Source organism: Delphinapterus leucas, unplaced genomic scaffold (genome assembly GCF_059928025.1).
Source record: "Delphinapterus leucas isolate spDelLeu-1000000601 "Yukka" unplaced genomic scaffold, BTC_Dleu_Yukka2 spDelLeu_asBTCV2_sq60, whole genome shotgun sequence".
Classification (NCBI taxonomy): Eukaryota; Metazoa; Chordata; class Mammalia; order Artiodactyla; family Monodontidae; genus Delphinapterus; species Delphinapterus leucas.
The window spans coordinates 1174480-1188416 of NW_028322269.1; the positions used below are offsets into that span (position 1 = coordinate 1174480).

Here is a 13937-nt window from a genome sequence, read left to right on the forward strand (position 1 = left end):
GACTGGTGGTTGCCAGAGCTAGGGGTGGGGAAGGGTGGGCAGGGATTAGCTAATATGGGCAAGGTGTTCAAAAAGTACAAACTTCTAGTTTTAAAATAAGTGTAATGAGATTGTAATAAATCATGGTGACTATGTTTATTTTTTCAGGAATGGAAACAAAAGAACCTGTATCAATATCAGGTTAAGAAATTTTACTAGTATCTCAATTTATAGACATACTGGAGTAATATATGCATATAAATATCCTATAACTTTTATCTAGAGATCTCAAAATATACACTGTTACAAGGGCGGAGAAATATAAATATTTCTTAGAGATTCAGTAACACCTGTCTTCAATTTGAATGCACTATAGTTTTAGGACCATTAAAATTTCCCCTGCATTTTATCAACATACTTTCAAGTTTCTCAAGAATAATCATCATGCTTTAGCAAAACTTCTAAAAGCAAATTAATCTTTGAGTAAAGCAACTGTAAATAACTGGATTAAACTAAAATTATATGTCATTTATATTTTAATTTTAAATATTACTAGAAGAGTGACCTAAGTTTATGCTAAAAATTTGGAAAATACAAGAAAACCCAACAAAACACCATTATTCCTTAAACACAAAGGAGGAGGGGAAACAGTCTTTTAATCATAATGTATACACCTTTCATTGTTACAGTGCTATTTTCTCTACTTACATAAACAATGTATCATTTAACAGTGACATCTATAAAACTTTTTTTGTTTGTTTTTAGGGACTAATGCAGCCATTGACTTTTTTTTTTTTAACATCTTTACTGGAATATAATTGCTTTACAATGTTGTGTTAGTTTCTGCTGTATAACGAAGTGAATCAGCTATATGTATACATATATCCCCATGTCCCCTCTCTCTTGCATCTCTCTTCCACCCTCTTATCCCACCTCTCTAGATGGTCACAAAGCACTGAGCTGATCTCCCTGTGTGATGCAGCTGCTTCCCACTAGCTGTCTATTTTACATTTGGTAGTGTATATATGTTAATGCTATTCTCTCACTTCGTCCCAGCTTACCCTTCCCCCTCCCCATGTCCTCAAGTCCATTCTATACGTCTGTGTCTTTATTCCTGTCCTGCCCCTAGGTTCTTCAGAGCCCCCTTTTTTTTTTTTTTGGATTCCATATATATGTGTTAGCATACGGTATTTGTTTTTCTCTTTCTGACTTACTTCACTCTGTATGACAGAATCTAGGTCCATCCACCTCACTACAAATAACTCATTTCATTAATTTTTATGGCTGAGTAATATTCCATGTATATATATGCCACATCTTCTTTATCCATTCATCTGCCAATGGACACTTAGGCTGCTTCCATGTCCTGGCTATTGTAAATAGAGCTGCATCTACCTAAGGACACAAAAGTCCTGTATGCAGAAAACTATAAGACACTGATGAAAGAAATTAAAAATGACACAAACAGATGGAGAGATATATCATATTCTTGGATTGGAAGAATCAACATTGTGAAAACGACTATACTACTCAAAGCAATCTACCGACCCAATGCAATCCCTGCCAAACTACCAATGACATTTTTCAGAGAACTAAAACAAAAAAAATTTCACAATTTGTATGGAAACACAAAAGACCCTGAATAGCTAAAGCAATCTTGAGAAAGAAAAATTGAGCTGGAGGAATCAGGCTCCCTGACTTCAGACTATACTACAAAGCTACAGTAATCAAGAGAGTATGGTACTGGCACAAAAACAGAAATACAGATCAATGGAAAAGGATGGTTCCACTACTTTTGCAGACAATCCAAGTGAGTTTGATTCACTTCCCTCAGTAAACAGAGAGTCTATTGACACTTCTAAAATTGAGACAGATGAAATATATTCTGAACCTCACAGAACAATCATGAAAGTCTTTTCTCCTATAAATGTCTCTCAATATAGAATCTACGAAGAAGGAAAAGTAGCTAATTTTCCTGATCAAGAAGATTCAGCTACTAAATTCAATTTAAGTCACATTACAAATGCAACTGGTCTCAGTCCAGCTGGAGAAAAAGTCATTTCCTCAGTAACTGAGTCTCATACTCTGCCCAAGAGTGACAACAATGTGGAAGAGGAAGTCAAAATTTCTGAAACAGGCAATTTGTTTTCTAAAAGATGCAAATACATTGAAAGAGAATTCTTTCACTGTTAAATTTGTTGCTACTTCTTCTAAACCTCAAGCACGCTCCAATTTAAAAGGAATCTCTTCAGTTGGTTCCACATTAACTCTTCCAGAATCATCTAGGTCTAATGATCAAAGTTCTTCTCCTAAAGTCACTACTGGAGACGGGACAATTGCAAATACTCCCACTGGAACATACAGGCTATCGTCATGGAAACCAACTCCTCTTCCTTCTGATTTCACAACATTCATGAGTTCATCTATGTATTATGAACTTGATCCAGTTGTCAAAATGAAAAAAGGCATCACAGCAAAGACTAATAATAATCATATTCCGGGCTTCCCTGGTGACGCAGTGGTTGAGAGTCCGCCTGCCGACGCAGGGGACACGGGTTTGTGCCCCAGTCCGGGAAGATCCCACATGCCATGGAGCGGCTGGGCCCGTGAGCCATGGCCACTTAGCCTGCACGTCAGGAGCCTGTGCTCTGCAACGGGAGAGGCCACAACAGTGAAAGGCCTGAGTACTGCAAAAAAGATAATAATAATAATAAAATAAAATAAATAAATAAATAACAAAATATAATAAAATAAAAATAATATTCCACCTGAAGAAAGCAATACCTCATCAGTCAAAGCCAATGTTTCCCCTACTATCATTATTTCAACAAAAGGCATTAAAAACACTATTTATAACAATAAATTTGGAGAGAAGACTGTTATAGAGAAAGTTACAGCCATGGAAGTAGTTCCTTTTACAGAAAATATTTCAGAAGAGCACATGACACCATTTTAGCAGGTCAAAATATTCCAAATAATAATGATATAGTAACTATTGAAAACGCCCTTGAATATGCTGCAGATAACTACATCTTTGAACTAGTTAAGGAAGGAAATGGCCCCCTTATATGAAAGGTCACACATACTAGTGACTCCAGTGTGTCTGAGTCTCATGCACCTTCTGCCAGTGCTGCAGTCTCTGAACATTTACCTCAAGGATCTGCAATTGATATCAAAGCTAACAAACACCAAAGCTTGGTCCCCAAAGAGGAAATTCCTATTTCTGAAAATGATCCTACTGTTCTCAAAAGTTCTACTGTCAATTTTAACACAAAGGCTCCCAGGTCCATGATTTATTCTCTAACTGACTCAAGTTCGACTTTTTCACCTCAGTTTCTAGATGAAACAGTTATAAAAAATAGTTGTCTAACTAGAAATAACACCATCATCATTCTCGCTAAAGGCAAAATAATGAAGTACCCATTTGTTCCAGACCCAGCACTAATGAAAAGAATGAGAGAGAGCAGATTAGTCACAACTGATTCCATTGATCCTGCTGTGATCACCAATCCTGTGGAATATAAAGACCAGTTCAACAGGAAAGGTATCTCGTCTATTTTGTATAATAATGCTGTCCCAGATGGTGCAAAAACCACCATATTAGCCAGATCCAATGCAAATAAACATAAATCAAACTTGGCAGATATTCCCCATTCACAGAACAACATTACTCCTTTCACTGAGTTCACTCCTGATGATATTTCCTTCATCAATAAAAATACTGAGGACACAAACAGAACTTCAATGTTTTCCTCAACTATGAATAAGCCAGCCAGCACTGTGGCTGATTCTGTTGTTCTTTCCACGGAAGGTAGTTATGAAGGAGGTGATTCTATGTTACCTGAAGAAGATAAATTTAAGTCTAGAGGATTCTCATCTCTGTTAACATCTGCTCTGCTCATTCCTAATTCCTTAACCGAAAATCCTGAAACTTCTGGCTTAATGACAGATAACTCCTTGTCTGAATCTCTATTACCTAGGTTAGAAATGTTAGAGAAAGCAACTGAACATGCTGACGTCATTAATGAATGTGATGTTCCAGAGGGGCGGATCATAACAATGCATGCCGACCTTCATTCCTACCCGTTGGCCTCAAATGTTTTTCTAACTGAATCACCTACTTTTTCACATATTCCCACCAATGGTGACATTGACTCATTTTTCTCTCTGAATAGAGATGCTCCTGAAAATTATAAAACGAAGACTGACAGAATATATTCCAAGTCTCAAACAGCCATGATGATAAGCATTTTCCCCCGGAGAAGGCTCTCAAATAGTGTCCATGAGAGAAGGAAAATCGCTACTCTCTTTGATCAAGAATATCCAGCTGCTATATCTGAATTATGTAACTTTATAAATGCAGCAGTTCTCATCCCAGCTGTGGGGAAAATCCTTCCATCAGGAATTGAGCCCAATCCTTTCACCAAGTGTGACAACAATAAGGATGATCCTTTCATTGTTGAATTTGATGCTACACACGTCAAACCTCAAACACCATCTAATGTAAAAAATATATTTTTAGCTGATTCTACATTAATTCTTCCAGAAGCATCTAGGCCTGCCTCTCGTGATAAAGTCACTAACACAGGAGGATCCATCACAAACACTCCAACTGAATTGGATGCCCTACAATATAGATCAATTTTTCCTCCTTCTTATTTCACAACATCGCTGGGAACTTCCAAATATTCTGAACTTGTTCCTGTCACTACTACAGGAGAATATACCAACAAAAAGACTGATTATAACATTCTACCTGATGAAATAGTTATTCCATCCAAAAAAGTTATCATTTTGCCTAATACCATTACCTCTGAAAAGGATACATCAAGTACTTTTAAAGGGAATATATCTGAGCACAAAGATTTTATAGAGAAAGAAACAGATGCTGAATATAAAATCATTTATTTTGCAGAAGACTTTTCAGAAAGGGTGGATGACACTTCTTCTGCAGGCAAAATCACTCCAGCATATGTGGACTATATAACTATTATATCTGATGACGGTGGTTCTGAGTATGTCCCAGATAAGCATACCTTTAAATTAGGACAGAGAAAATAATTCTCTTATAAAAACAAGTACACTCATACATGCCCCAAAGACATGTGTGTCTCATGTACCATACACCACAGTTGCTGCTTTAGACAGTCTATCTAAAGCAACACCCCCAGAGTTCAACGCTAGAGAAAATTACCAAGCTACGATTACTAGACAGGAAAACAAGAACTTTGACACTGATGCCATTGTTCTCAAAGATTCTAATGCCAATGTCAATACCAATAGACCCACAACTCATTTCCTAATTGATTCAACTAAAAATTTTGCTTCTAGTTTTTCTGACAAAACATCTGTGTGACAAAACACCATAAATGGTGATGATGACACCATAATTACCCCTGAAGACTTTGACTTAGGAAATAAAATAATTGATTATTCCCTTTTTCTAGACACAAAACCCATAACTGACAGCAGGACATTCACAACTGATATGAATTCTGCTTTAAAAAACAGTGATAATTTCCTCAGGAAAAACATATCACCTACTATTTATAAAGTAGCTACACCCAGAAGAGCAGACACCACCACATCCAGCATATCTGATTTTGCTGAAGGTGAAACAGGTATAGCTGCAGTGTCTGATTCAAGGTTTAATAATTTTCCTTTAGTTCAGCATTCCAGTGATGACATCTCCAATGTGAATGAAAACACAGAAGGTACAATCAACACAGCTCTTAATTTCTTTTATCCCTTGAAAAAGCTGTCCACCCATATGCCAAATATTCCTACCTCTACTAAAATCAAAAATTACATTGGCCATTATAACCTTCCATCATCAGAGGGTGTCATGTCTCCAAGACTTACATCTATGGGATTACCTGAAACTCTAATCCTAACCTCTAATGTTCCTACTAAAGAAACTGCAGCCACCAGGCTTGCAAAAGATGCAAACTTATATCACCCTACAGTGTTAATATCAGAGACACTGGAGCCTGTGTCTATAGACTCTGCTTACTTTAATGAAAGCATTGTCTCAGAAGGGCAAAGTACTAAAAGTCAAAGGGTCTCAAAGACTCTACCCTTGGTCTACACTGTTCTTCAAGTTGATGCCACTGGTTCTTCAAACAATATGGTAGATATCAAACATCTGCTGCTATTGTCACCAAGAATAAAATTTTTGATATTGATGATTCTGGTGATCAAAAAGAATGCAAGGAAACAGCCATCAAGTTTTCTACTCTTTTGCTTAATGAATATAGTAAACCAAATTTCTATTACATGGGGGAGATAACTAAGCTTCTGCAGTGAAAGACGTAGCTACTGAATTTGAAGAAAATCACCTCACAGATATAAATATAGTAAAAGGAAATGATCCAGTTATCCAAGTGGGAACAAACTTTCTAAAAGATGCTGACCTAAAGCCTTACCTTGTGAATAAAAATGTCATTACTGATAATAAATCAGTCAATAAGGATTATGACAGTGCCCCTGTAGCAGCTTATTCAAGCTTTCACATAACCAAGCGTTCTCTCCCAGATGGATCTGTTCCTCAGGAAACCCATTTCATGGCTGTGAACTCATACTTGCTCCCAGAAGTAATTATCATTATTCCTAAAGATGAAAAATCTTCATCTAACATGGAGATAATTTCCACGGTAGAAGGAAATTCTCAGTTAAAATTTAATACAGCCAATCTCAAAGCAACAGATACTGAATTTCAAGCTTCAGGAAGCAGAAATGCTACACATGAATCCATTGTTGAGATAGAAAAAATGTTACCTAAATTTGAAGGAATTCCTATTGTACCACAAGCTAACAAGGAGGCTGAGGTAGATACTTTCTTTAAGACTGATATTTCTCAGTCACATATAGAAACAATTATCCCAAAGGATATCCATGAGGCACCTACAAACAACAAAACAGATATGAGAGTTGTGCCTGACCCTGCTGTAAATACCATCTTCCCTGGAAACAAAGAAATAGTGACCTCACAGGCCAACACACTTCAATTACAATTTCCTTACTCAAGTACCCAACATTCCAATCACTGGAAAGGAAGAGAAAAAAGTGGACGCTCTTACAACCAAATCTCAAAATGTAATGTCTCCTCTCAGTTCCTTCACTGTTTCTAAGGTGGGAATTCTTTAGTAAATGAAGGTGTTGAAACTGAAGCTTCCACAACAGCTGCATTCTAGTAATGATTATAATCCTGTCAATTAAGGTTAAGTACTATATTTTCTCCAATAAATTTATAAATTCTGAAGATATATAGACTCTTTCTAAAACAGGAATTCTGTTTCAGTTGATTCATTTAAAACTACACTTGGCATTTCTTCTGATAACTCTCAAGATATTCATGATACATACAAAATCTCAATAGTGGACATCCCTATGATATCAGCATTTTCAAAGTCTATATCTGAGAATTCTTCCTAGTCATGTATTCCTGAAAATCATAAATGTGGCAGATGACCTTCCTGGGGACTTACTGCAAAATCTCCCCCTTTGGTTAGCAGTTTCTACTTTTCACTAAAAAAAGAAAAACCAATTGAAAAAATTGTTACCTAAAAGGAGGCATAATCACCAAGCCAAACACCTCAAAGTTCAGAGCAAATGAAACATTAAAAAAATGTTACCCCAGCAAACTTGCTATAGCTGTCAAAATAAGGAAGATATATAACTTAAAATACATGTCAGTAGATATAAATTTAATACTTTTCTGGGAAAAGACAAAATTTTCTCCTTAGTGTGATAGACACTAAAACAATGGAAGAAACTACTATTCAGATAAAATGAAACTTACTTATAGAATCTGATCCTCTGTTAAGTCAGATAATATCTTTTCTAGTAATGATCTATTGGTCAAATAAGTGTATACTATATTCCCTACAGATGACCCCAGTTACATCCTCAAGACTGCTAAGATTCCAGCAGTCCCACAAGGACTTTCTTCATATGCTTCCTGTTTTTCAGTGGATGACACACTCTCAATCTGAAGTGTCCTTTTTGAGGTCAATGGTGAAAAAAAAACATATAATAGTAAAATTATTCTCCATAGAGAGAAAAGCTTTATTATGCTACAATCAATGTGATTCCACCTCACAGCTATATTAGTAGGAGAGCTGATGTGATCACAGAAGTAATCTTTGAAATGAAAGACTATTTGACAATTATTATTTGTGAAGCTGATATTTTACCTGACATTTCTAACTGGAGATTAAATTCTCATAAAAATGAATATTTTGCTCCTTATTTTTACTCTAGACAACATAACGAATACCAAATACTCCAAGATAACTTCTAGCAGTTATACACCTAACACCTCCATTTTTACCTGTTTTGTACACACACACACACAAATTCCCCCCAGAAAACACCAAGTCTTCTGTTTATAGCATGCTTTATCCTGACTTAAGCTTCACAAACACCAAATGATGAGAAAGAAAAAAGTAGAGGTTAAAAACCTCCCATTAAGCTAGCCAACACAGAGATTGGCTTTACCCTCTGATTTCCTTCACTGCTGCTGGAACTGATTTTATTTCTATTTAGAAATAAAAAACCCTGTCACTAACTTGAGACTTCCTTCTCTGTCCCAGATGCTGACAGCATTCCCTAAATCAACAAAGACATTGGAGCCCTCAATAATAATGATATCCCCTTGAAGCAAAAACATTTCTGAGAGGCTTCCCATATCTTTAAAGTGAAAATTATCCATCGTAAAACCTATCTGCTATTTTTACAAGGTATGGTGATATATCTATCCCAGACCAGTCAACTAAGAGAAAGCACTGCTAAGTTTAAGGTTGAGTCCATATCTAATGAAGAACAAGCATTTGTCTTTGAGATGGAAACCACTACTCTGGCTCATGCTGCTGCCCTTTTTCAGATTTAGCTCTGCCTGAGTCTGAAAATTCTCTTTCTTCTAACACTGGGAAAAGATTAACACCAGACTATAATCCCCTTTTATCGAATTAACTAACACTTAAGGATGATAACAAAGTAATGATGACTGATATAACTAACATCATTATAGAAAATACTCCCTCTGAAATTGAGGATATAATTATTAAGGCTAATACAGTTATTCCACACCCTGATCTTGTTTCTGGGTGGATTTTGACATATAACATGAACTCCCTGCCAGAAAAGCCATTTGGGGTTGAAATAATACTCTCTACAGAAAAACATTCCTAAAGAAATTAAACCTACAAAACCTGATAATCTCACTGTTATTCAAGTTAATTCAAGAAAAACAATTACAATGAAGAAGAAAACTGCCAAGACCTTAATAGGCCAGTAACATATTTTTTTATTATACCTACTGAAAAAGTGAGAATTCCCTCTCTGAGGAAAAGAACTAACTGAAATCTCTGCTACCTAATTACCTTCCACAGCTACATCCACTGTCAAAAATGCCATTAATTTTTTTAGACATTTAAATAACATGAAGCTCAAGAGAAGATGCTTCATCTCAAAAAGACACTGTTACTTACTTGAGAGACAGGCAACTTGAAACTAATGCTGATAATCCATGGCTCCTGGTGTTTCCCCCATTGACACTAAACCCATAAAGTACCTGGCAAACTCTGCTATGTCTGTTTCAAGTGACACTAGCCACATGTTGGAAAGTATATCCCTTATAAACAGAGACATGGTAAATCCCAAGTTCCTTGCAATTGTATTATTTGGCTGTGAATGTTGATTTCATAATCAGAGGGGACTCTATTGTCTTTTCATCTAATACCAGTAATCATAACAGTGCCCAATCAGAGCACAGAAACAACCTCCAAGGAGAGCCAGTGCCATTGGCCCTGTGGTTGACGCAACAATCACCATGATGACCAATGCTTCAGTCACTATAAAGAACACCACTCTCCTGCCTAGGGATACCACAGAGCCCAGGGAAAGACCTCTGAGTGTGCATGGTGCCACTTTGTCCCATGGCTGAAGATGGTTTGCCAAAAATTTATTCTCATCCTCCAACAGAAAACACTAAGACAACAACTGAAACAACCATTTTTTTTGGAGCTAACAACACTATTCTTAAATCAGAAACAACTATTACTTCAGAAGGAGACCACATTACTTGAGTAAATGACTATGTGCTAGAAAGTGATTTTTCAACAACTACAGGCAACAAGCTTACAGCTCCAAAGGAAAGACTAAAATTAGAACGTGAAGTTGAATCCCATTTGGAGAAAGAAGTTGCCACTCTGACAGACACTAAAAATCCAATGACTAATGGGTCTATTACTGAAAACTTCATGCCCATGAAAACTGGTAATATATCATCACCAGCTGCTATTTCCTTAATAGATTTTTACACTGACATGGCAAAAGAAGATATTCTCTTGGATACCATTGACCCAGGGTATGAAGATGTCTCACTAACTCCTGAAGTCTCTGGCACACTAAAGGAAAGCACAGCCAGCATTGCTGATACCCCTATCCTTCCAGCTACAATGGGTGAACCTGGTAGTAACAATTATAGTTCCACAGTTAAGTTCAATGTCACTGCTGATGAGGCTGTTGATATCATTGACTCCTCTATCCCTGAGGCTGAAATCGCTCCAGCTACTGAAAAAAACTTCACCACTATTCCAGACATAATCACCCTTACAGAAGAGAAAATAACTGAAATTGACCTAATTCTTCCTGAAAATGACCCCAATGCTTTGCCTAAACTAACTGATTCTGATGAGGAAAAGTTCATCGCTGTGTTTGAACTCACTATCACTGGTGAAAGAGAAAAAGATAACCCAGAAGATATTCTGCTAACTGATGAAGAGTCTACAGATGGAGTCAGTGTTTGGATGGAGAGAGATATGATAAATGAAGCAGAGAGCCATCCCGTTTTTCTTACTGCTGTTGAATCCAGATATGATTTCTTTATCCCTGCATCAGTAGCTATGAACCGCATGGAAGACTCACCTACTATGACAAAAGATTTGTCTGAAAATAATAGAACGGAATCTGTAACAAAGGACACTGAAGCACTGTCAGGAACTACCCTGATCTAGATACCCTAAACCATAAGGAAGACACTTTCATAACTGAAATGGGTGTCTTTAAACTACTGAAAGAAGAACCATATGAGTTCCTGATTTGAAAGCAATAAAAAGAACAACAAAAATGCCACAGAGAATTGTGCAATAGCCTAGATAGCTAGTTTTAACATCTAAGAAGTTTGCCCAGCAAGCAAAAATCTTAATAAATGAAAGAATGTGAGCATTTAAGGCAAGTATAAAACTTAGAAAATACAGATGTTTAAGAATAGTGGTCATACAGCACAATATATTTATGGAAACTTTAAAAACCCAGCAATACAGGAGTTCCCCTACTAGCACAAAGTTTAATTGAGTTATTCAATAATTACTTATTTTAATATAAAATCTTTAATCTCAGTCTTCAGGGGTATTAAGAGAGAGCAATAAAGAAAACTCACTCCCTGCTGCATCTAGATTATTTATTTTAGTTATCCTTAATAGCATATTTTAATGTGAGTTAAAGAGACAAAGATAATCAAATTAACAATGTATCTCAAAAACAATTATTGTAGTATTAAAAGACCTTAAATGCTTATTCTAAACAGATATTTTATTAGTATGCAACCAATGATTCTCTTTTATTAAAAATATATTTCCAGTCCTCACTCATAGAAGAATTAAGGTTATTTAGTAATTGTTTAGCATCCACTTGTAATAAATATAAGAAATATTACAGGGTTCCTGGCTCATGTTGGATGCAGACTAAGGCAAAACTGATATTTTACAAATGTGTACATTTGTCAAAAACAATATTGTATATAAACATGTGAATCAATTTAATTTTTTCTTTAAAATTTCTTTCCTGAATTTTTGTCAATATTTTTCAGGTCTTAAGCACTGATACAGCACTCTTCTTATACTTTTGGTTAGCAATTCAAGGACATACATCTTCATTCTTTTCTGATACCAACTTTTAAAACTGGTGTGTTTCCACTTTGCTGAATTTTCTTAAATAAATCTTGTTGACAGCAACTGGTTTACTGTGTGTAAATGTGATTGATATTCTAGACCAGAATTCTCAAATTAAGAGAGATATGAGTAAAATGAAACTCCATTGTTTGTCTAAAGAATAACTTAATAATAGCTCTGGATACCAAGAATAGAATTATTCTTTAAGGACTCATGATTTTATTATATTTAAAAAAGAAAAACAATGCCAAAATACTAGTTGAAAGTTAATGGTACATATGTGGGAAGTGGACAGAGAGGGATAGGGATTTACACCATTAGATAGACTATAGACTAGAATAATGTTAAACAAGTAAATGCCTAACTACAGATTATGTTAGATATACAATCATAATAATAATAATAATAATAAAGAGATTATAGCTTCAGGCTTCACATAAATTCAAGTCCAGGGAAGTTGTGTCTGAGAAAGTGAGATTTAAACTAAAGATTGAAAAATGTGGAGAGTTGGGGACACTACATGCCCAAAGCCCTGAGGCTAGAAATGGCTCAAATTATTCAAGAATATAAACAGACTATGTGGTTGGAACGTGTCTTCAGTTGGAAAATGACACAAGTTGAAATGAAAAAGTAGACAGGAGGCAAATCATGCGGTGTTTGTTGAACATTCTGGATTCTATTCAGAGTATATTTGAAAGCTATTAAAGGTTTTAATCATTTTATCCTCAAATCAACCTTAGTACTGAAATAGGAAGCAAGCTGAAAAGCATGATTATTTTAAAAACTCCAGCTATAGTTTCTTCCAGGGACTTTGTTTAAGGAGGGAGGATCTTTCCTTGCTTCTTTCTAGCTTCTGGTGGTTGATAGTGATCGTTGACTTTCTTTGGCTTATAGACATATCACTACAATCTCTGTCTCCTTCATCACATTATGTTCTCTTTTGTGTCTCTGTGTCAAATTTCTCCTGCTTTTGGGACACTGGTCATTGGATTACGCCCCTTAATTCAGCAGGACCTCATCTTAACTTGGTTACATCTGCGAAGATCTCATATCTGAATAAGGTCACATTCACATGTTCTGGGAGTTAAAACTCCAACATATTTGAGAGTGGGAGAAAAGACACAATTCAACCCATAACACCTGTTTGTACAATGTTTATCTTCCCTACTCATTTATATGTTGGATATTTGGATGATCACATAATTTATCGTCAAAACTGGAACACTTCTGAGACTGAAAGAAGGCACTATTAATAATGACTCCAAAACAAGAGGCATAAACTAGAGTGTCCTGAGTAAAGAGATCTGATAACCCCATCCTAAGGGAAGAGATCATATCCCTCTTTTCCACTGCTCAATTCTGAGAGCTTTGAACACAATAGAAGTTCAATAAACATCTGTTGAATGAACGAGTTAAATGAGATAGTGAACGAAGATTTCATTTATTAGGCTATGAATGCTCTCAGAGGAAAGATAGTATAAACTGGATACTTACAGATGAAAATGAGTTTACCAGGACAAGAAGGGTATCACTGGTTTCAAGCTGAGGGAGGGGCAAGGACAAAGGTCCAGAAGCATAAAAAAACTTGGTGTGCTCAATAATATTGAAGAAAGGTTAGAGCACAGTGGAGCTGAGAGAGAATGGTAACATGTATATCAAAATGACTGATACAGCCTTACAAAAGGAAAAATTATCAAACTGTCAGATCATGTATATAAGTTAGAGTTCCCCAGAAAAACAGAACCAATGATGACAGATAAATAGATGGATGGATAAATAGATAGATATATGATAGATAGATTTATTTTAAGAAACTGGATTATTATAACTGTTGAGACTGGCAAGTTTCAACTCCATAGCACAGGTTGATACGCTGAAAATTGAGTTAAGAGTTGATATTGCCATTTTGAATCCAAAATCCACAAGGCAAGTCCCCAGGCTAGAAACTCAGAGTTTCAATATTTCAGTCTCAAGGCAGAATTTCTTCTTTTTGAAGAAACTTAA

The 13937-nt window shown here is 35.9% G+C and overlaps 1 protein-coding gene across 1 annotated transcript; it reads left to right on the forward strand.

The window, feature by feature from the left end:
- The first annotated feature begins 9267 nt into the window (after positions 1-9267).
- On the forward strand, positions 9268-11225 carry CABS1 (calcium binding protein, spermatid associated 1). Its single transcript, XM_022561685.2, is given in 2 exon segments — positions 9268-10983; positions 10986-11225. Coding segments are annotated over 2 exon segments (1185 nt in total). The 5' UTR covers positions 9268-9899; the 3' UTR covers positions 11087-11225.
- The last annotated feature ends 2712 nt before the right edge of the window (positions 11226-13937 follow it).